Here is a 24,748-nt window from a genome sequence, read left to right as displayed (position 1 = left end):
GAATGGGTGTCTTCTACACAATCTGTAATCTCCTCTCCATCATAGGTAAGAGATTTCAGGATGCAGGCTTTAGAGATCTGTGTGTTGAATCCGGTGTCATCGCTGAAGGATCAGTGTCTGGAGTGATGGACGGCCGGAGGTACAACAGAGCAGTGAGACTACACAAGCTGGTCTATGAAGCACTTATGAGGCTTGCATGGAAAAACTTCCTTCCATGGCTAGAAGAAAACCATGCAAGGGACCTTCACCATCTGGATGAAACACTGAAGAACATCACAAACTTTCGCATCAGTGTGTCGCAGGGATCCTTCGAAAAGTTCTTGGATAATGAATCTTGCACACTTACCCTGAAGCTCTTTCAAGTTTATCTTGAGACCTTCAGAAATGAACAACTCTCAGCATTCTGGATGTCATACTTGGACATGGTTGAGACCATGCTGGCCCTGGTTCGAGCTTCAAGAAAAGGCAACTGGATGCTTCACCTAGGAGCAATCCGACAGATGATACCGTGGTCTTTTGCCTATGACAAGGTCAACTATGCCCGATACCTAACCTATTACTATACTACGATGTCTCGGCTGCCCATAGACCACCCAGAGGTCCATGAATACTTCATGAAAGGTGGCTTTTCGGTCCAGATCGGTAGCAAGAATCCTTTTGGACGGATTCCTGTGGACCAGACCATCGAAGAAACAATCAACAAATACACCCAGACACCAGGGGGCACAAAAGGCTTCAGCCTCAAAGTTGGAGCTGTCACCAGATCCTACCTGACATCGGAGTACCGCAGCATGTACTTGAGGCAGCTGAGGGCCCTAGTAGGCCAACAATATACTGACTTCAGTCATTCAGACCTACAGGTGTCCAGGATTAGAAGAGATGAAGCCGATGTCCGATCTTTTGTTGAACTGCTGGAGACTGGTTGGTTGAACCCCTTCAACAAAGAGCATAATGGTGAACTTATCAGTTTATCATCAGCGACTGCAGCACCACCAGATGTAGCCAAAGACCTTCTAGGGGCATACAGTATAGGAGAGGATGCATATCACACATTCAAGGATGAGCGTTTGGGTACCGATACGCCAACTACACTGTTTCATGACAAGATGACGAAGAACAATCTTAAAACGTTCTCTAACATCAGAATGAAGACACACAGACAAGGCCTTGGCAAGGAGGTAATTTTGAAGGCTGACAGGAACCTATTTGGCCAGATGATACTTGTAGCTGAGAACAGAAAGCAACAAACGAGTGATGTCTTGACTCATCCCCTGGGGCCATTGCCATGGGCACTTGCCAACGGTGATGGGTCTATCCGCAAGACCAACAAGGCTGCCCTAGCAAGGGAGTTGGAGAGGAATGCTCCTCCTGCAGAAGTGATCCCTGAGCCCTCTGCAACCATCATTGATGGGATGAGCCTGGTTCAGAAACTGAAGGGAAACGATGCAACATTTGCCCAGCTAGCAGGCACAGAAATGAGTCGCGCTATCTATGAGGGTGCTAAGAGCAAGCGCATTGATATTGTCTTTGACGTCTACAAGGAGACATCCATCAAAGATACAGAAAGAGTCAACAGATATGAAGGCACAGGGATCCATTTCAAGAACATTCAACATGGGCACAACATCCAGCAGTGGAGAAAGCTACTAAGTAATTCCTCCAACAAGGCAAGTCTCATAAAGCTTCTGGTAGAAGAATGGAAGGCGAAACACCACAGGGAGAAGCTTGAGGAGAAGGAGATGTATGTCACATGTGAGCAGCTCTGCTTTAAGGTCACCAAAGAACAGTGGGAAGAGGCTGCTGACCTTAAGTCAAGTCAAGAAGAAGCAGACACGCGCCTCCTTCTCCATGCTCTTCATGCAGCAGAATCTGGTTACAAGTCTGTCATCACTTCAGAGGATACTGATGTCATGGTCCTGTGTCTGGGCATGTGCCACAAAATCCCATCCCACCTGTTCCAGAAATGCGGTACACAGAGCCGGACAAGATTCCTGGATATCACCACTCTGAGCAGAACATTGGGAGGCAGCGTGTGATTCATTCATTGGTATGCATGCATTTACAGGCTGTGACACAGTCAGTGCATTCGCTGGCCGTGGGAAGATGACGACACTCAAGCAGTTGAAGATGAACAAGACATACCAGGATGCCTTTCAGGAAGTTGGTCGTTCATGGGAAGTGTAACCTGAACTCTTTGAGAAGTTACAGGAAATCACCTGCCACATGTACCTGCCAACTACCCAAACAACTGAGGTAAACAGGCTCCGGTATCAGCTGTTCTGTGCCAGACGTGGAGTGGTAGAGTCAAGTCAACTCCCTCCTTGCCAAGACTGCCTTTTCATGCATGCACTGCGTGCAAATTACCAGGCTGCGATCTGGAGGAGAAGTCTGCAGAGCCAGCCATTTGTTGCAAACCCAACAGACTGCGGTTGGATGATAGATAATGATGGAAAGCTTGTTGTCAAGTGGATGCGAGGGGCACCAGCACCAGAAGCTATTATCCAGCTACTGTCCTGCAAGTGTGTGCGGTCATGCGAACTTCCTCAGTGTACTTGCCTCAGCAATGGCCTGAAGTGCATGGACATGTGCAGGTTACAGACATGCCAGAACAAGGGTATTGAGGACGAGCCAGTAGAACAACAGTCAGATTCAGAGTCTGATGTTGAAGATATTGTGGAGTAACGTTATATAATTATACATACACACTAATATATATATATATATATATGCACACACAATAATATGGACAAGCCCATGACATGTTCAGTGTGTATTTACATAGCTTGGATTAAATTTTGTTACAAATACTACATGCATTGTATTGACATTTTGGCATTTCCCCTAAATCGACCTTTAATCATTATTTTTTGGAAATATAGGTAGGATCTATTCAAAAGGTGAAAAATACCATTAACCCCTTCGTGCCGGCCGCCGTAGCGGTACGGCGAATCGTACCCGGATCATATGCCGGGCGATCGCCGCGGATCGGGAGCCGGTTCCCGGTGCAAAGTGGTTACTGTACCTCCTAAAACATTCCTTAGGGGGTGTAGTTTCAAAAATGGGGTCACTTTTTTGGGGTTTCCACTGTGCGGGACCTCAGGGTGTCTCCAAATGTGACATGGCCCCATAGATTTCTTACAGTGAATTTTGCCGCAGCTTCGCTTACGAAGCCTGCAGTGCGCCAATACTGTGGTTTTAGACAACACTTGTGGTATTGCCGTGTTCGGGAGACAATGGGGAATAAAAAGTGGGGTGTACTTTTTCCTGGTCCCCCTTTTCAAAATGAAAAATGTGGGCCTAAAGCGACATTTTTCGGTAAAACACGTACTCTTCAATTTCCTCAACCAAGTGCATGAAACTCCAATGGAGCGCTTGTTGGGTCAAAGTGATTACTATACCCCCTAAAACATTCCTTAGGGTGTGTAGTTTCCAAAATGCGGTAACCTTTTGGGGGTTTCCACTCTGGGGGTACCTCAGGGTCTCTCCAATACGACATGGCCCACTGGATTTCTTCCAGTGTAATCTATTATCCCAAAAACCGCCTAGCTCTCCTTCTGTGCTGAGCCCTCTTGCGCGCCCATAATTTAGTTTACGTGTACATGTGGGGTGTTTCTATAAACTGCGGAATTGGGGTAACCAATTTTGGGTTTGGGTTTGCTGTTAACCCTTGCTGGGTTGCAGGTAAAATTGGATTACAATGGAATATCTGCCAAAAAATTGAAATTTTGATATTTCACTGTCATTTTGCTTGAATTCCTGTGCAACACCTAAGGGGTTAACAAAGTTTTGAAAATCCGTTTTGGACACCTGGAGGGGTGTAGTTTGCAAAATGGGGTAATGTATGGGTGGGTTCTGTTATACAAGACCCATAAAGTGACGTCCGAACTGACTTGGTCCTTGGAAAAATGGGTTTTGGAAATTTAGTCGTAAACTTTAAAAATTGCGTATAAAACTGAGCCTTATCACATCCGAAAAATATAAAATTTAATTTCCAAAATGATGCCAATGTGAAGTAGACATGTGGAGAATGTAAACTAATAACTGTTATGGGGGGGTATCAGCATTTTTGTAAAAAGTAGAGAATTTCAAAGTTCAAAAATAGCGAATTTTTCCCAAATTTTCGTGTATTTTGTAATTTTTTATGCAGAAAGGTAAAATCTATTGACTCACAATTAGCACTACCATGAACTACAATATGTCACGAGAAAACAATCTCAGAATGGCGTGGGTAGGTGATAGCGTCCCAAAGTTATTACCGCATGAAGTGACAGGTCAGATTTACAAAAAATGGCCTAGGCATTTGGGTACAAATAGGCCTGAAGGGGTTAAGCTACTGATGTGCAAGGGCTATCATATCAAAACATAAACTACAGACATGCATCTACCTAAAAACACCAAAGAGAATTAGTCACTCCGGGTGGTACCGATATCGTCAAAGTTGGCTCTTGGCTCATGGACTACATGTACGGCCAGATTCATGATGGTCTGGCTAGACCAATTGGATTCCCAACTAAAGGACGGAGACTCAAGAGAATGTATCCGGAAAATGCTGCCAATCATCCAAAGTGCGGCAGCTTTTTTGGCTGATGCTTCAGCGCACTCTGCAAGGATGGCAGCTAGAACTGCGAGTTTATCTAACGCAGCTCGAAGGGCCCTTTTGGTTAACATGCTGGCCGGGAGATATCCACTTCCAGGTGGAGAAAAAACAAACAAAAAACCCGGAACTTCCCCTTCTGAGGTCCAGCGTTGGGTGGGGCATAAAGCCACCGGCCAGAGCCCTACCGGTGTGCAACATAGCATCCCCCAAAGATACCACCACGCTCCCCTTGAAGGACACGGCGGTATCAAAGCATGGCAGCCACAGAAGCAGCAGTGAACGCTCTAGGCAGAGTGGTTCCACACTTAAGGGTGGGAAAAGCAGGAAGTCTGGACATTCCACACCTAAGTCCGCACCTACTCCTCCACAGCCGATACCATATCGATAAAGAGCTTCACTGGGTGAGTGTTATTATCACTCCTATAAAGCTGATGTTCCTCTTCCCTCCCTTTCTATATACCCCTGGGCCAAAAGGACTGAGAAGTCCAAGCATTTGCAGTGCGCCCTATGTTTACAGCCCCTTCCGGACAACTACACTAGAACATTATGCCAGATATGTATCGGACACACTCTCCAGGAGGAATCCTCTACAAGAACAGAGGATATTAGATTAATGATCCGAGAAGAGTTGCAGGCCCTAGGTAGTTCAGGTAGCATTAAAAGTACAAAATCTATCAGGAGTATGACTCCTGAAGATCACAGCAATCCTCAGAGGCCGCCGAAACTGGCTCGCACGCCTCCCGGAGATATTCCTCCTCCGAGGACGAACAGCAGACATGTTTCCCAACTGATAATGTCAATAATTTAGTTAAGTCAGTACGTAAAATTATGGGGATTACGGAGCCGAAAGATCCAAAAAACCCCCAGGATATCATGTTCGCAGGAATCTCTGGTAAAAAAGGAGAGCATTTCCGGTGATCCCAGCAATAAAAGACATGGTTAAGAAAGAATGGGAGAAACAGGGGCTGAAAGGCCTACTGTCTACATACAAAATGTTATCCTTTTGAAGACGAGGATTTATCTACATGGATGAAAGCCCCTAAAATGAACGCAGCAGTTGCCTCCACCTCGAGACGATCCCTATTGCCAGTAGATGATTCAGGGACCCTGCAAGACCCCTTAGACCACAAAGCGGACGCATTATTAAAAAGCTCCTCGGAGTCGTGTGCAGGGGTACTAAAACCAGCTATCTCGGCCACGTGTACAGCCAGGTCCTTGCTAGTATGGCTAAACGACCTGGAATAAAAGGTGGCACACACAGGGATAAGCTAATATCCTATCTCCCTCTAATTAGAGGCACGGCAGCCTTTTTGGCAGACTCCTCAGCCGATTCAATACACCTTTCAGCTAAGTCAGCAGGGTTGACTAATGCAGCTCGCCGGGCGTTATGGCTTAAAGGATGCAAGGGGGATGCACAGACAAAGTCCAAGCTCTGCAACCTGCCATGCCAGGGTGAGTACTTGTTTGGTACAAACTTGGATGAGATTCTCACCAAGGCAGGTGAAAGGAAAAAGAGTTCCCTAACTCTTATATTCCATCTTATAGGAAGGCCTTCCGAAAACCCTCATTCACCAGGAGGGATTATAGGAATCGGGACCGCTGGCGCCAAAGACACCAGGCAGAAAGGTGCCTTATTTGGCAAACTCCCCTTCAGGCCAGAGGAAAAGCCGCGTTAATCTCGACCTACCTGTGGATGGGAGACTGTCCTTTTTTCCCCAACAGTGGAGAGGGATAACAGCCAACTCATGGGTAGAGGAGCTAGTTACGTCAGGCCTAAAATTACAATCCGTCCGGATCCCTCTGGACACCTTCCTATTGACTTCGCTAAGTTCCAAATCTCAACAAATAGCCCTGGAGACAGAGATCAGAAGTCTACTAACTAAACGGGTCCTGGTAGAAGTTCCGATAGATCAAAGAGAGAAGGGATTTTACTCCCCTCTGTTTTTGATACCCAAACCTGACGGGTCGTACAGAACCATAATAAACCTAAGGCGGCTTAATACATATCTAAAGAATCAGACATTCAAAATAGTCAATATGGTCAATTATAAAATTTCTATTTCCTAGGTGCTACATAGTGGTCTTAGACCTCAAAGATGCGTATTATCATCTACCGATATATCTCGAACATCAACAGTACCTCCGAGTGGCGGTGGTAATGGAAGAGCTAATTTCTCATCTCCAGTATGCAGCGATGCCCTTTGGGCTATCCGTGGCCCCCAGAGTCTTCACTAAACTTATGTCAGAGGTAATGTCATATTTGAGGCTTAGAAATACTCTCATATTCCCCTACCTAGATGATCTATTGGTTGTGGGGAATTCAACATTACAGGGATATAATATCATCATTACAGGATCTTGGATGGTTAATCAATTGGGAAAAATCCAGACTAAACCCGTCAAAATGCCAAGCCTTCCTCGGCCTTCTTCTAGACTCCGTTAGTCAGAAGTGCCTTCTTCCAGAGATTAAAAAATTAAAAATACTCAATGTAAGAGTGGCAGTTAATAACACCTAATGTCCCTTAGACAAGGTATGTTGCTTCTAGGCTCCTAGTGTCATGTATTCTGGCAGTCCCATGGGCACAATTCCATATTAGACCACTCCAAGAAGTCATCATACAGGAAGAAGAAAGATGGCATGATCACCTAGAGAGTCCGATTAGCCTATCAAGAGGTAGTCAAATCCCTAGGTTGGTGGTTAGACATAGACCATCTTTCAGAAGGTGTTCCGTGGGTAATAAGACCTTTTAAGCCTTTACAGATGCCAGCTCTATGGGTTGGGAATCACATCTAGGGGAAAAGATGGTCCAGGGAAGATGGTCAGTCAGTGAGGCAAATGACTCATCCAATGTGAGAGAATTGAAAGCCGTTTATCATGCAATAAATAAATTTCTCCCACAGTTACGAGGAACCCACACGAGGGTGTTATCAGACAAGGTAACATCGGTGGCATACATAAACCATCAAGGAGGTACGAAATTAAGAACCCTCATGTCTAGTGGACAAAATTCTTACAGTGGCCGAAAGAAACCTTCTATCATTGTCAGCCCTACATGTCAGAGGTATAAACAACACAAGGGCAGATTTCCTCAGCCGCCACACCTTGCACCAAGGAGAGTGGATACTTATATTTAATAGAGTCCACGACAGCACCCCATTCACGTCCCTCCCTGATAAGGGTAACACATAGTTCACTGGTAAAGGCGGTTGCGGCATACACCTTGGTTATAGAAATTAAATAAGTGTACGGTTACTCTCATTCTCTGTAACCCAACTGCGGGAGCGAGGGGCACCACCCCTTTTATCACTCCATAGGGTTACCTGTTCCCAGGGGCGGTTCCCCTCTCTCTCATGTGGGTGCTGTCGTGGACTCTATAAAAGAGTATTACCGGTAAGTAATCTTTTTTTTTTTTTTCCAAACTAAATAACCCCAAGTGTAATAACCTGTTTTGATATTGCAGACCCCCCAGTCCTCTAATAACCTTGGTCGCTCTTCTCTGCACCCGCTCCAGTTCAGTTATATCTTATACACCGAAGACCAGTACTGTACACAATATTCTAAATGTGGCCACACTAGTGACTTGTATAGAGGTAAAATTATGTTCTCCTCATGGGCATCTGTGCCTTTTTAATGCATGCCATTATTTTATTTGCCTTTTGCTACAGCTGCCTGACACTGGCTACTAAATGTGAGTTTGTCGTCCACCCATACACTCAGGTTTTTTTCAGTGACAGCTTTGCCCAGTGTTTTACAATTAAGCACATAAATATACATCTTATTTCCTCTGCCCAAGTGCATGACTTTACATTTATCCCCATTAAAGCTCATTTGCCATTTATCAGCCCAAGCTTCAGGTTTACATAAATCTTCCTGTGATATAAAATTGCCCTCCTCTGTATTGATTACCCTGCAGAGTTTAGCGTCATCTGCAAATAATAATTAATAAAAATATTAAAAAGAAGCGGACCTGATACTGAACCCTGTGGTACCCAACTGCTAACTGCGACCCAGTTAGAGTGTGTTCCATTAATAACCACCCTTTGCTTCCTATCCCTGAGCCAACTCTTAACCACTTACACATATTTTCCCCTATCCCCATTGTTCTCATTTTATGTATCAACTTTTTGTGTGGCACCGTATCAAAAGCTTTTGAAAACTCCATATACACCACATCCACTGCCTTTCCTTGGTCCAGTCCGGAACTTGCGTCTTAATAGAAACTCATCAGATTAGTCTAACAGGAACGGTCCCTCGTAAAACCATGTTGATATTGGGTCATGAGGTTATTCTTCAGCTACTCCAGTATAGCATCTCTTAGAAAACCCTCTAGGATTTTACCCACAGTAGAGGTTAAGCCTTCCAGTGTCCGTCTTGTCTGAGACAATCATGAAACTGCTCCAGAAGAAATACATGTGCCTGAAACCCATGCTGCCAGTTCTGGTTCCAGAGTCTGTCCCATCTGAACAAGTGTCTACGTTGGTACCATCTGTATTTGGTCCTTCCTTGGACCCAGAGTCCGTTCTGGCTGTCCTGACCTGTGCGTCAGCTGCCGTGGTACTCAAATCAGTGCTGAGGTAGCACCTGGTGTCCACCTTGGATCAAGTCTAACTCCACGATGAAGGGCTCTAGTGAAAACTCAGGTGGTTGCTTGGTCACTCCCCTCCTGGTTCTCCCTGTTCCGTGGCGCAGTGGGTCCACGATCCCAAAATGTGACAGCAAAGGCTACAGACAGTTTTGTGCAGAACTAAGACCAATTAATTTCTGAAAGTCAATGTAGAAAATAAAGTAGCTGAGACAGCTATAGCCCCATCCTGGATTTGCCCCCATCACCTTTCCTACAGTCCCTATCCCCATTCCCTTTAGTACACTTGCTTTGGCAAAACTAATGTGTATTTAGTTCTACCAATAACGCTTCATTGAATTGAATTGACACGCGTAGATATCATGCAATAATCCAACAGAAAAAGGTGGCACATAAATGTCTCAAAAATCCCAAACTTTATTAATATATGAAAAAAGATACTTAGAAGCCAAAAATTTAAAAAATAAGTAGATCAATAAACGGCTAAAAAGATTACACTGGGGGCTGCAGAAAGTATATGTTTAAAAAAAAATGCCTAGGAAGTAGATCCATAGAATGTGATCCACAGTAGGTTGCAAATTCGAGCTTTAGCATAGTAATTAGATGTGCAAATATACTTGTATAGTATAATATATAGAGCCCTGCCAATGTTTTGGGGCCCCAGGCTGCATACTAATTAGATATGCCTATAGACTTACATTCATTAGCATAGTATTACTATATATTTGAAATCCACTGTGAACCATGTTCTATGGATGGACTTCTATATAGTTAATAGGCATTTTTTTTTTACCATATACGTTTTGTGGCAATCAGTGTAATCTCTTTAAGCCTTTATTGAGCTACTGTTTTGTTTTGTGTTAATTTTGGTTTCTGATTCTTTTTCATGTATTAAAATTGTTTTTTTGAGATCTTTCGGTGCCACCATTACTGTTGAGTTTTGTGCAGAAACCACTTTTGTGACCAGACTTAATAGAATCCCCAATTAAGTGTGACACACAAAGGCATTTAAGATGGAATTCTATTATAATTCATACTTTGCATACATTAATGTTATTTACACTGTCAATATCCTTTTTTTTTTTTTTTTTTTTTTTTTTTTAGGAAAAGCCTGCTTCAGCCACTATAAAAAACTTAGCAGAACATCCTATTTTGAGATGCACAAATACATTGCAAGAAGCTGTGAAAGGTATGTACAGGATGGGCCATTTGTAAGGTTGGACCTGGGTGGGCCATTTATATGGATATACCTAAATTAAATGGGAATGGTTGGTGATATCAACTTCCTGTTTGTGGCACATTAGTATATGTGAGGGGGAAAACTTTTCAAGATGGGTGGTGACCGTGGCGGCCATTTTGAAGTCGGCCCACCCAGGCGTATCCATATGGATGACCCACCCTATAGAATTTCCTGTGGTTTGAAAGTAGTTTTAGAAAATCTCTGCAAAAAAAAATGTAGCCTTGCCACAACTTATGAGCATAGCCTTAAAGGGTTTGTCCACCTCTTTTGAGGACAAACCTATGTTTTTTGTTTTACTTAAATGTGTGTAATTGGGACTCAATCATATTTGCAGCAGGTTTCATTAAAAAAAAATGTTTGCACCATCTTGCACTGTCTCTTGCTTGCTGCAGAGTGAGTTAACTGAGAATCTGTCAGTCAACTCATTATGACGGTCTGGTGGGGTTTGTAACTTTTATCTTTTTCTGAGCTCTTAGATGATTTATAGCTAGGACGACTTCAAAATTCAATGTGCAGGGAAACAAAGAGCCTGTAAATGTAAGAAGGGTACAACTATTTTAATAAAGCCCAATTGGGGGGGAGTTTTTTTTTCACCTAATACGTTTTGTTTAAATCTATTATAATTAAAATTATGGCATTTTTGAAGACCATGTCATGATTCTGTGAGTCATAATTTTGGTGTGGTGGTTTTTTTTTTTTTTTTTTTTTTTTATAACATCCGTTTTGAAATTGATTTTACAAAATGATTCCTCCTGAATTTTAGCAAAATCCCTTTCAACCTTATTAACACGGATAGAATCCATATCAAAGCAAAAGGGGTAAGTAAATGATTTAATATATGGTAAGTTAAATTGTGAAAACTTCTTGTAAAATATCTGGATTTACTCAATACTACTCTAATAGATTCCAGTGCCAGATATTGCATTTATGTTCTTTGATCTAGATCCATACGAAAAGAAATAAGATAACTTTTTAAAACTATGAACATACAGTAAATGCACAACGAACAAAAAGTATGCAACATTAGTTTAATTTTTAAAGCAACTATACATTATCCTTATACATACTTATGTGTTTACTATCATATACGTATTGTCCTGTTATTCGCTCTGGTCTTTTTATGCCTCTGCCTTTCATATGCCTTATAGTCACTTGATGTCTATATTCTCCTACTGCCTACATTAAATGTATTATACAAGAAAATTACACAGGATGTTATCACCATAGACTCTTTATCACCATATAAGGTATAATAAGTTTTGATTCATATTGGTTCACTAGAGGTGTGCTCGATGCTATCGCATCGGGAGGGAAGTGTGTGTGTGTGTATCTGTGTGTCCCTCAGCTGCCTGCCCACCCACCTCCATGCAGTCACAGCCGGCAGGAAAGAGGGTGGTTTGCGGCCTGTGCTGGAGGTGGGAGTACACGGGTGTGTGTGTGTAAGTACGTGTGTATATGTACATGGTGGGCAGGCAGCGGTGGGTCCAGCGGTGGTGGGGGGGTTCAGCGGCGGGGAGGTCCTGGTGGTGGCCAGCCCATCCGGAAGTACGCCAACCGCCATATTGAAATACCCATGTGATGGGTATTTCAATATGGCACCCGCTGGTGGTACCAGGCCCTTCCACAGTACCACCAGCGGGACACCGCCGGTACCCCTCCACCGCTGCCGGACCCCCCCCCCCGCCGCTGCTGGACCCGCTGCTGCCTGCCCACCCACCTCCGTCACAGCCGGCAGGAAAGACTACGGCTTGCGGCCTGTGCACAGGTGGGTGGGCAGGCAGTGGCGGGTCCGGCGGGGGGTCCGGCGGCGATGGAGGGGTCCCGGCGGTGTCCCGCTGGTGGTACTGTGGAAGGGCCTGGTACCACCAGCGGGTGCTATAATGAAATACCCATCACTTCGGTATTTCAATATGGCGGTTGGTGTACTTCCGGTCGGCGTGGTGGATTTCGGGATTCGGGAACATCCAGACGGAAGTGGATGACAGACAATTTAAGGCAATTATATACAGTGGGGCAAAAAAGTATTTAGTCAGTCAGCAATAGTGCAAGTTCCACCACTTAAAAAGATGAGAGGCGTCTGTAATTTACATCATAGGTAGACCTCAACTATGGGAGACAAACTGAGAAAAAAAAAATCCAGAAAATCACATTGTCTGTTTTTTTTTTTTTTCATTTTATTTGCATATTATGGTGGAAAATAAGTATTTGGTCAGAAACAAGCAATCAAGATTTCTGGCTCTCACAGACGTGTAACTTCTTTAAGAGTCTCCTCTTTCCTCCACTCATTACCTGTAGTAATGGCACCTGTTTAAACTTGTTATCAGTATAAAAAGACACCTGTGCACACCCTCAAACAGTCTGACTCCAAACTCCACTATGGTGAAGACCAAAGAGCTGTCAAAGGACACCAGAAACAAAATTGTAGCCCTGCACCAGGCTGGGAAGACTGAATCTGCAATAGCCAACCAGCTTGCAGTGAAGAAATCAACTGTGGGAGCAATAATTAGAAAATGGAAGACATACAAGACCACTGATAATCTCCCTCGATCTGGTGCTCCACGCAAAATCCCACCCCGTGGGGTCAGAATGATCACAAGAACGGTGAGCAAAAATCCCAGAACCACGCGGGGGGACCTAGTGAATGAACTGCAGAGAGCTGGGACCAATGTAACAAGGCCTACCATAAGTAACACACTACGCCACCATGGACTCAGATCCTGCAGTGCCAGACGTGTCCCACTGCTTAAGCCTGTACATGTCCGGGCCCGTCTGAAGTTTGCTAGAGAGCATTTGGATGATCCAGAGGAGTTTTGGGAGAATGTCCTATGGTCTGATGAAACCAAACTGGAACTGTTTGGTAGAAACACAACTTGTCGTGTTTGGAGGAAAAAGAATACTGAGTTGCATCCATCAAACACCATACCTACTGTAAAGCATGGTGGTGGAAACATCATGCTTTGGGGCTGTTTCTCTGCAAAGGGGCCAGGACGACTGATCCGGGTACATGAAAGAATGAATGGGGCCATGTATCGTGAGATTTTGAGTGCAAACCTCCTTCCATCAGCAAGGGCATTGAATATGAAACGTGGCTGGGTCTTTCAACATGACAATGATCCAAAGCACACCGCCAGGGCAACGAAGGAGTGGCTTCGTAAGAAGCATTTCAAGGTCCTGGAGTGGCCTAGCCAGTCTCCAGATCTCAACCCTATAGAAAACCTTTGGAGGGAGTTGAAAGTCCGTGTTGCCAAGCGAAAAGCCAAAAACATCACTGCTCTAGAGGAGATCTGCATGGAGGAATGGGCCAACATACCAACAACAGTGTGTGGCAACCTTGTGAAGACTTACAGAAAACGTTTGACCTCTGTCATTGCCAACAAAGGATATATCACAAAGTATTGAAATGAAATTTTGTTTCTGACCAAATACTTATTTTCCACCATAATATGCAAATAAAATGAAAAAAACAGACAATGTGATTTTCTGGATTTTTTTTTTCTCAGTTTGTCTCCCATAGTTGAGTTCTACCTATGATGTAAATTACAGATGCCTCTCATCTTTTTAAGTGGTGGAATTGCTATTGCTGACTGACTAAATACTTTTTTGCCCCACTGTAGATATAGATAGGCAGGCACCCCAGTACTGTGCTGGGTATCTGTAATCTTTACAGTTATGCATAGGAGCATATCTATACTTGCATCTCTCATGTATTATTGATGGTGTACATTTCCCCCTTTTCAGCACTCTACTTATATTTTTTTTCTATGTGATATTTTAATATTATGCTAAATAAAATCTGATTTTTATACCTTACCTTTTGGTTCTCTTCATCGACTACTGGTATGTAAGTCCGAGTCCTTTGTTTGACTATTATACTATTAAGTGCCAGTCCTATGTACGGACAATATTTTATAAACTAATTTTTAAAGCGGTCAGAGCTGTTTTTATAACCTCCAATTTTTATGCAAAGACAACTTTCAATTAAACAATTCTAGTTGCCTGCAGGCAGGGCCGGCTCCAGGTTTTCATGGGCGCAGGCAAAATGGTCTCAGTGGGCCCCTTTAACACATACCATGATTCATGATGCACAGATATGACAGAGAAATATAGGCATAGTACAATGCCATTACATGAGTGATATTTATAGCTCAGACACCAGATAGTATAATCCTCCGTACAGTATTACGGGCACCACACAGCGCTTCATACAGAATGAGCCCCATATATTGCTCCATGCAGAAAGCACCTCTTATAATGTTTCATACAGAATAATGGACCCCATATATTGCTCCATACAGAATAATGGACCCCATACCGTATATACTCGAGTATAAGCCGACCCTCCTAAATTTGCCACAAAATACTGGGAAAACTTATTGACTCGCGTTTAAGCCTAGGGTGGAAAATGCAGCAGCTACTGTTAAATTTCAAAAATAAACATAGATACCAAAAAAAGTAAAATTAATTGAGACATCAGTAGGTTAAATGTTTTTGAATATCCATATTGAAACAGGAGCCCCATATAATGCCCCATAAGATGCTCCATACAAAATACACCCCATATAATGCTGCACAAAGGTTAATAATGCCCCATAAAGGTAATGGCCCCATAAAATATTTCATAGATTATGCTCCATAGATTATGCCCCCATATGATGCTCCATAGATTATGCCCCCATATGATGCTCCATAGATTATTCCCCCATATGATGCTCCATAGATTATGCCCCTATATGCTGCTCCATAGATTATGCCCCCATATATTGCTGCTGCCGCTGCAAATAAAAATAGACATGCCTCTCCTTGGGCTGAAAATCTCGGATTTGAGCGAGTATATACGGTATATTGCTCCATACATAATGAGCCCCATATAAGGGTACATATATAATGTTCCCCATAAAATGCTCCAAACAGTATATGATGGGCCCCATATTATGCTCCAGTATATGATGGAGTCCATATATAATGGACCCTATATAATTTTCCATGCAGAATGGTCCCGATATATTGCTTCATACAGAATAATGGACCCCATATAGTGCTCAATACAGAATGATTAATACAGAATACATATAATGCTTGATACTAAATAATGGGCCCTATATAATGGTTCATACATAATAATGGACCATATAAGGCTACATACATAATGGGCCCCATATAATGGTCCATACAGTATATGATTGGCCCCATATATTGCTCCATGCATAATGAGCCCCATATATTGCTCCATACAGTATATGACGGGCTCCATATATTGCTCTATATAAAGGGCCCCATATGATGCACCAGTATATGATGGGCCCAATATGATGCTCCATATGTGATTTGGGTCCCATATGATGCTGCAGTATATGATGGGCCCCAAAAAAAGCTTTAAACATTGAAAAAATCAATCACTCCCCCTCTCCTCGCTGGTTGCTTCTCTGCTCAGGACTCCTCAGCGTCACTGTCATCCAGCTCTGCGCTGACAGGTCAGGCAGAGGCACACAGACATATCAAAATGCCCTCTGACCTGAGACATCAGAGGTGGATGACACCGCAGCGCAGGGACAGGTAAGTAAGAACAGGGTCCTGGGCAAGTGGCGCAGGCATCAGGCTCCCATAAGGCTCCAGTGTCCCTGACAGCGAATGGGGCCCCCTCGGCCGCTCAGGGCCTGCATTGGAATTTGAATGCATATGGAGTTCAATCTTCCCATAATGACAGCTGCAAGTTGCAGTTTATCAGTCTATGTAGAGCAGAGTTCCCCAACTCCAGTCCTCAAAACTTACCAACAGATAATGTTTTCAGGATTTCTTTAGTATCTAACAGGTGCAAAAAATCCATATAGGTGGCTGTTGAGAACCGAAGTTGGGGAACACTGATGTAGAGTATATGTAGTTCTGCATTAGAAAAGCTAATCTGACAGCTGTGGAGCTGCGGTGTACATAGAAATCATGGGGCCCATAGCAAAAGTCGTAATTCCTCCCGCATATCTCACAACTTTGCAGCATTACAAAGTAATGACATAATGTTAAATAGGTGACATTTTAAACCAAAGAAACAGATGAGCCTAAAATCTCTTGTGAGTGATAAAGGGTTATATTCATCTTGGGTGGAAACTTGCTGACGTCAGTGGGGTTTCCAACACTTGGATCCACACTGATCTCGACAACTGGAAACTAAAAAGCTCCTTTGACTGTAGTGTAGGAGGGTGTACAAATGCGTGAACTCAGACAAATGTAAATAGTTAAAATGCATATGTGCCACATGACAGGTATCTGTCTTGTGTATACTGTACCTCATATTGTTGTAAATACGTTGTTACTGTTTATTGGAAAGTTGCAGTAAGGGCTGTGGCCATTAGGGGGAGACACGGTGCAGGGAAAGGAAAGGCCTTAACAGCTAATGCTAGGAAAAGCCAAGTCATGGTGGGCGGAGCTAATGCTAGGAAAAGCCAAGTCATGGTGGGTGGAGCTAGTGGAACAAGAGAAGGGAATTTCCAGGCTGAAGGGATAAAAGGGAGAGGTTCCTGAGACCTAGGGGGAGAAAAACTCAGGAAGAGACAGAGGAGAGAGAGAGAGACAAAGTCGAAGAAAGAGAGAGAGAGAGCACAGAAAGGGGGGTGGCCCCTGAAGACAGCAGTAGGGACAGAGAGCCTGGGGTACCGAACTGCTGGAGAGCTGGGCACTGAAGCGAAGTAGCTGTGGCAGTGGGTGGACGGGCCGAGTAGGTGATCGCTGTGGCCATGGGCCTAAGGCAGCCACAGTGAGAGAGTCTGAAATGACGTCGCACTGGGGAAGCAGAGGAGGAAAGGAAGACACGTGTTTATGGGAACCCAGGCAGGTGTGTAGGAGCTATCCGGAACTGTTGATGCTGGAAAAGGAACCTAAATAAAAGAAACTGTTTGACCATCTATGGGCTCCTGTCTCCAGTCTTTGGGATCCCACTTCGGCCATTGCAAGATACGGCAAGTGCTTTAGGGATCACCCCCCCCGATCGGCACATGTTCCTACAAGTGGCGTAGTTGGCAGGATCATCACTGCCCAACACAGGTGGTGAGACCGTGCCAGAAGATAAAGAAGACACCTACTGTGTGAAAATGATCTGGAGGGAGCGGGTTAAAGATTCTGTTAGTGTGATTTATGGACTGTGATTGATTGAACTTGCCGGGTTTGATCGAGGAACTGAAAGTGACTTTGCAAGATAACAAAATGGACTACCTGTGTCAGCAAGGGGCACTCTGGGGGCATGATAGCGTCTGGATGGTGCAAAACGCAGACTGTAAACTATGCCGGGTCTGCCCCTGGGAGGAATGGTATATGCTGAGTGACAAGCGCCCGTTCCCTCTGAACGCTGGAAAATGGGTGGAGAGGCCGGAGGAGGCCCCACCCTGGAATGGGCGTGACACTGCTGGACAAGCAGGGTGTGGCTGCCTAGCACCATTAAGCCCCAGAACATCAGACACGATGTGACGCTGCAGCTGCTGTGGCCTCGGATGAATGAAGTGGCGTGGCAACGGGAGGTAGAGGCCCGTCGGATTACCTGCGCCTGGGAGTCCCTGCCAGTGTCCTGGGCACTTACCCGAACTGAAGTGCCGTGGGGCAAGCCAGAGCCCCCGATGACCGGACCTGCGGAGCTAGAGCCTGAAGGGACGGAGGTGTGCTCGCCCGCAGCACAGACCGAGCGGTGACTGGAGAAATTGCCGCTCACGCTCCCCGCGAACCGTCGTGCCTGGAGGCAGTTCCTGCCGGACGGTGTGATGAAGAACCTCAGCACACACCAGACAGTGGGACCGGAAGCAGCGGTGGGACTGTGGGGTCCATCCAGCAGGAGGAGGCCAGTGGCATCTCAGAAACTCCGGTTGCTCGGATGCACCAGTTCCTAGAGCAACTGCGGAGCAGCCTGAAGGAAGCCGTGGCTTCGGGGAAGGTGAGTGTTTCCCCGCCCCAGCTGGCGGCACCGCAGGCAGCCCACTGCCTCCCAGCCCCATATGGGCACTATTCCCAAGGTCCCTATTATCGACCCCCAGCCTTCCCACCCAGCTTTCCCCCCACGTCACCGGCACCGGGCGGGTCCGCGGCCTATGCGAGGCCGTCTGTCTGGATCTCTGACATCATCACTCAAAAGAAGACCAAGGAGCAGGAGATCTGGGCTCTCCTTCATGAGAAGGGTGAAACCACTATGTCTGTTCTCCAGAGCCTCGGGTGACTCATTTACACCAACATTGAATGGGGCTACGGGTTCATCAAAGAGACAGAGACTGGCCACCCGTGACCCTGGGACTGCCAATCATCCCGGGGGCTCCACGGCGGCAGAGATCCCTTCGGCCGGTGGCCGCAGTCGGTTAGCAACCGACAGTCCGGAGCACCGTTGATTCGTCCCAAAGTTGTGAGACTACTGTGCACGGTTGCACAGCATGGGGACTGTTCCACGTCCCCTTTGGGTAAGAAAGAAACCCTGGCTCCGGAAGCGTGGACATACGCTGTGCTCCCCGCAAAGGAAGGGGGAGCACTACTGCTGAAAGTGAAAAAGTGTTTTAATGTTAAAAATGAAAAATTATCCAAATGTTGAAAATGTTATATAATGTTAAAGATGTTGAAAGTCTGTCTCTGATAGTTGGTGCATTGGTGTTCATTCCACGTATTGCGTCCTTGGTGGGAAATACCCTAAGTAGGAGAAGGGGAACAGTCCTGGTAGGCTCCACTGCAGCCTTGGTTGTTCTGCCCTATATCTAAAGGTACAGATTGCAAAAGGTGTAATACCCTATAAGGTATAGAAGGGGAGGCTACCCGTTGAGTCCGGGTTGCTCTACCCCAAGCAGTGGGGTTGTGTAAAGGGGAAAAAAAGTAAAGAGGGGGCGACCTCCCATTGAGCTCAAAGTGTCTGGGACGTCCTACCCCCAGAAAAGCTGTGGGAATTGTCGTATAGGCACAAGCGCCTGCGGGTAGCCTTCAGCTACTCAGAGCTTAAGTGCTCCAGGCTCTGCCCAGCACCCTGTCATACAAGACAAATGGAGAATGGTAAAAAGGGATACACCAGAAAGGAAAAGGTACGGGGTTGTCGGGGATGACAATGGCCATAGGAAGGAGTATGTAGGAGGGTGGACAAATGCCTGGACTCGGACAAATGTAAATAGTTAAAATGCATATGTGCCACATGACAGGTATCTGTCTGGTGTATACTGTGCCTCATGTTGTAAATACGTGGTTACTGTTTATTGGAAAGTTGGAGTTAGGGCTGTGGCCACTAGGGGGAGACACAGTGCAGGGAAAGGAAAGGCCTTAACAGCTAATGCTAGGAAAAGCCAAGTCATGGTGGGCGGAGCTAGAGGAACAGGAGAAGGGGATTTCCAGGCTGAAAGGATAAAAGGGGGAGGTTCCGAGACCTACGGGGAGAAGAGCTCAGGAAGACAGAGAAGAAGAAAAAAGAGAGGGCACAGAAAGAGGGGTGGCCACGGAAGACAGCAGAAGGGACAGAGAGCCTGGGGTACCGAACTGCTGGAGAGCTGGGCACTGAAGCGAAGTAGGTGTTGCAGCGGGTGGATGGGCCAAGTAGGTGATCGCCCATGTGGCCATAGGCCTAAGGCATCCACAGTGAGGGAGTCTGAAACGACATTGCACCGGGGAAGCAGAAGAGGAAAGGAAGAGTCATGTTTACGGGTACCCAGGCAGGTGTGTAGGAGCTGTCCGGAACTGTTGATGCTGTAAAAGGAACCTAAATAAAAGAAACTGTTTGACCGTCTATGGGCTCTGGTCTCCAGTCTTTGGGAACACACTTCAGCCGTTGCAAGATACGGAGCGTGCTTGTGCCCCCTTGCTGCATCCCTTTTCTTGGGACTGCCTGAGTGCTTTGGTCCATAGCTATGGTACCAAGTTTAATAGTAGACAGAATGGAGCTGGAGAGAGTGTGCATAACCGCTGCTTTATTCCAATAAGGACATGGGACCCCTACTCTGGTGAACAGTAGTGGTGGTCTCCATAGCAACAGTCAAACCATTTAGGTTGAATTGTATATTTGTTTTTTTACTAAAGAAACTAAGCTTTACTAGAATGTGTTCAGCATTTCTGTCTTTTCAAAAACACAGATTGGAGTCACACTTGGGTCCAAATGGAAGAACCTGCTATATAACATCAGAAATGTTCTACATAGAAGTACAAGTGAAGAAAAATGGACATGTGGCAATTGTCAAACTGGCCCACCACGGTGAATCCCCAATGGTAACTTGGTTTCTGTATAAGTTGAGTAAAAATTGACCACCTACTTTTTTCATGGATTTCTAAGACCCCCCCCCCGCCCCGGTTTATATTAGTTGAACGTTGGCCGAATCAGCCAATATCTACAGGTTCGGCTGACTGTCTAATTTATTGTTGGGGAAGATTGGTCAGTCATGTTCAATTCCAGACTGCCAAACATCTGGCGACTGCTAGGGAATACAGTAGCACTCAGCCAAATGACTGCTGCCCTATATGGAATAACTAACCGAGATGGCTGCTGCTCAAACCATCGATGGGCCATCCTGCCATCGAATGTGTATGGTGGGCTCTACATAGCATAAGTGTTACCGTGCTCAAACCTTTTCTATTTACTTCTCATGGACAGTATAAAGTACACACTTCGCAGCATGTGACAGATTAACCCCTTGCTGACGCACCTATCTCCACTCAACCTTGCGCTTGTCTTCAATTCAGTATGCAAATTAAACATAAATCACAGCCCAACCCAGTCCACACACTTGAGATGGACAACACGCTGCCACCACCCATTGAATAAACACCATAAGGGCCTCAAACTATACATTGCTGTCTGACAGTCAAAAGGCCAAATGCTCTCAGACTCTGGATTCTTTAGCACACCCGAGGACCAAACTAAATTTGTTGGTCTTTAATATAAAAGTACAACTCTTACGATAAAAATGTATAAAAGGAGGTAAAATAAAGTGACCTGAAAATATGCAAGCGGTTCTAAAATAAAAAGGAGACATAATAGAAAATACCTAAAGGTTTCAATCTATAGATGTTCTTCTGTTTTTCCTTGTAGGTAGAACGATGGAACTCGCTCAGAAAAGGTTGATCCCCAGCATGTGAACATCAAATCATCTTTCTATATCCCTAAGATTAGGCTTAAGTTTCCAGAGCCATCTGTCAGTTTTTAGGGAAATTGAAAGTCTGACTAGGCAGTGAGTTTATAAGGGCGCAAGTACAATGTTAAATTTTCTTTTTAATATGGAGAAATGTCCCCTAAATAGTGCTCTGTATGTCATCCGTAAGCAAGGTGTGGTCTCGTATTTTGCGCATGTATGCATCCGTATGGCGAGATTTTCTTGCAGGCTTGCAAAATGGACATTTAACGGTTTTGAGGCCTGCAAACTATTTAAATCATTAACCTACACCCTATTTATTGGCTCTGGAACAGGTGGCTGCCTCCATTCCGTCCATTTGTGACCTTGACTTCACTAGGTGTGTTTGGTGTTGTATGTGCAACATGGCAGACAGTCTGAGTTTCAACACAACTGAGCAAGTATATTTCAACTGGCTTTTGTCACGCCGCTTTGGTCACCCATACCCAGTTATAGTGGATGCGTGGAGGAGGAGACGCATGTGGGTCCATCCACTTTTGAGGCAACGACTGACAAGAGGTCATTTTCACCTCCTCTATTCTTCTCTGCGGGATCATCTGGAAAAATTTTTCCAATACTGTCGCATGAGCCTTGCAACATTTGATCGACTCTTGGAGACAGTGCGCCCTGGGATAACCTTTTAGGACACAAGGATGCGCAAATCTATATCTGCAGAGGATCGACTTCTACTCAATTACGGTATGTACTACACAACCACATTCTCTATGTTCATGATGTGTTGCCCAAAGTATGTGTATTTTTGTTTTGGGAATCATTTTTTGGCCCTCATCTTACTCCAGATATATTAAAAATTACATGCCAGAATGTTATGTGCAATATGTACTGAATATCACATAGTCATTATGCTAGAAAAAATGTGTGTTAGTAGATATGAAACAATAACAAGTTTGGTATGTCTGTAGCTGGTCTTTTTATCATTTTTGCCTTCTAAAATGTTCCATTTCTGTTGTTCTTCAGCTTCCAGTCCACTGGCCTGTCTTATGCCGCCCTCCACCATGAGTTTCTCATTGGAAGATCTACCATTTCTGGCATGGTCAAGTTGACATGTAGTGAAATCTGGTCAAGACTCCATCAACTCGTCATGCCCGAGCCCAGGATGGAAGACTGGTTGAGGATCTCAAGGGAATTTGAGGAGGAATGCCAGTTTCCTAATTGTATTGGGGCCCTGGATGGGAAACATATCCGGGTGCGTAAGCCGCCGAACTCTGGCTCCCAATTCTTCAATTATAAGCAATAATTTTCTGTTGCATTGTTCGCTCTGGCCGACCCTCAATACAAGTTTATAATTGTCGACATTGGGGCCTATGGAAGGAAGGGAGACTCTAAAGTCTTCAATAATTCCATTATGGGTCGGCGGCTACGCAACAACCTGTTGGATCTACCCCCACCACACTAGCTACCAGGCTCCACTCAAGAATCAGTCCCTTATGTCCTTGTGGCAGATGAGGCATTTCAGTTAAAGCGCAATGTCATGAGGCCATATCCCCGGCGCAACCTGGACCATCGGCGCAGAATTTTTAACTTGCGCCTATCACATGCTCGGCAACTGGTGGAGTGTTCCTTTGGCATTTTTTGTGCCAAATGACAGGTCCTATAGTCTGCCATTCAGCTGAGTGAACAAAAAGTTATCAAAGCATGTGTCGTTCTTCATAACTTCACCAGGATACATGATTGTTCCTCCTCTGCTGGTGTTGAGCGTGGGTCGGACAAGGTGCACAGGGCGAGACCACATATCAACCCTCAATGTAGACCGCTCTCTGGGCTCAAAGTGCGTGATATTTTCACCAATTATTTTGTCACCTGAGGGGGAAACTTCTTCGCAAGAGCATGCTGTGTCTGTTATAAATTTTTTGATTTCTGTCTGTGTAAATATGTATTTCAACCCCTTATGATTCTATGACTGTTTAATTGCCTTGGTAAGCGTATGTTAGTATGCTGATAATTTTTTTCATAATTGAGACAGATGTAAAGTGTAGTAGACAAATTTTTAATTTTCTTTTGTTTTTTGTTTTTTTAACCACATTATTGCCATATGGTAAATGTGGCAATGGCTCAAAGTGGCCTTTTTGCAGATTTTCAAAATTACAAGCCAAACATTTTCATAAAACAAAAAAAAAACAAACAATTATGCAAGACCAATATTCCTACATTACAAATGTTGGCAGGTCGGGGGAGGAGAAGGCGGAAGACCTGCCTGTGTTTTCTGGCTACTTTGGCCAACTTGGCCATCGCCCTGCGTGGGGGCATACTGTTGCCCATGGTATGGGTAGTGTACTGCCTCCTGTGATTGTGGTGGGTACTGGGCTGACTAAAATTGGAGAGAGAGGCCTCTTGTTGGGGCTGGTAGGCCCTGGCTCATACCCACCAAACTAGCCATGTCTGTTATGAATGGGTCACCGAGGAGGAAAAAACAAAGCAAGCTAAGTCCCAGAAAAACCAGAGAGGTTGGTAACTATGCAGATTGCAGATCCCTGATCCAACCACACAACTAGCAGCAGCCGTGGAGTGTTCCTACGATGATCCTAGATGCCTCGTCACCGCTGGAGGACTAAATAAGCCTAAAGCAAGAAAGGGGAAAACTAACTGCCCCAGAGCAGACCCCAAAGGAAAGACAGCCCCCACACATGTATTGAGGGTGAAATAAGATGAAAACACAGGCAGAAAAATAGGCTGAGCAAACGATGGGGCCCAAACTAACTAGAAAGGATAGGAAAGGAAAGACACTGTCTGCAATCTCCCAAAAACCCTACAAAAATAATGTCCAACACTTCTGATAACAAAATTAACCCTGAAGTCACTAGACTTCTCCCACTATATCAGCACTCTGAAATATTCTGAGACAGAGCAAAAAGAGGTCAATCTAATAGGGGACAAAAAGCAAATTGGCAAATACAGATAAATAAGAGTGGAAATTCAGCACAGCCCCAGCTGGGGCTGGCTGACCACACAAAAAAACTGAATAGACCAACAAAATCAAGTGTGAACATTAGTAGAAAAACTTAGCTTGAGCTGACTGGAACAGAGCTGAACACCAAGAGCTGAAAAGCCAGAAGGAATCACAGCACCAGAATAGGGTGTCGGCTGACTTAAATCCAGTCTGAAATTCCTGAGGTCCAATCGTCATCCTCATTATCAGGCGGCAGATCTCTACTGATTAAATCAGCCTCACTATCTCCTGTTACCACCTCCTGTTACCACCAGAGGGAGCCTT

At 44.8% G+C, this 24,748-nt stretch overlaps 1 protein-coding gene across 2 annotated transcripts in view; it reads left to right on the top strand.

Annotated features, from left to right (window-relative positions):
* LOC141052725 (mediator of RNA polymerase II transcription subunit 1-like) overlaps positions 1–24,748 on the top strand; it is a 163,832-nt gene that overhangs the window by 42,943 nt on the left and 96,141 nt on the right. Inside the window, exons 3-5 of one of the 2 annotated variants that reach the window (XM_073550008.1) lie at positions 10,285–10,369; positions 11,184–11,238; positions 20,485–20,617. In XM_073550008.1, the coding sequence (XP_073406109.1) occupies positions 10,285–10,369; positions 11,184–11,238; positions 20,485–20,617 (273 nt within the window). The remainder of the gene's footprint in view (positions 1–10,284; positions 10,370–11,183; positions 11,239–20,484; positions 20,618–24,748) is intronic. The other variant, XM_073550009.1, reaches the window with a different exon arrangement.

Source organism: Dendrobates tinctorius, unplaced genomic scaffold (genome assembly GCF_039654945.1).
Source record: "Dendrobates tinctorius isolate UK_male_01 unplaced genomic scaffold, ASM3965494v1 ptg000162l, whole genome shotgun sequence".
NCBI lineage: Eukaryota > Metazoa > Chordata > Amphibia > Anura > Dendrobatidae > Dendrobates > Dendrobates tinctorius.
The sequence above is the reverse complement of the archived record's forward strand: the minus strand, read 5'-3'. Positions and strand labels throughout refer to the sequence as shown.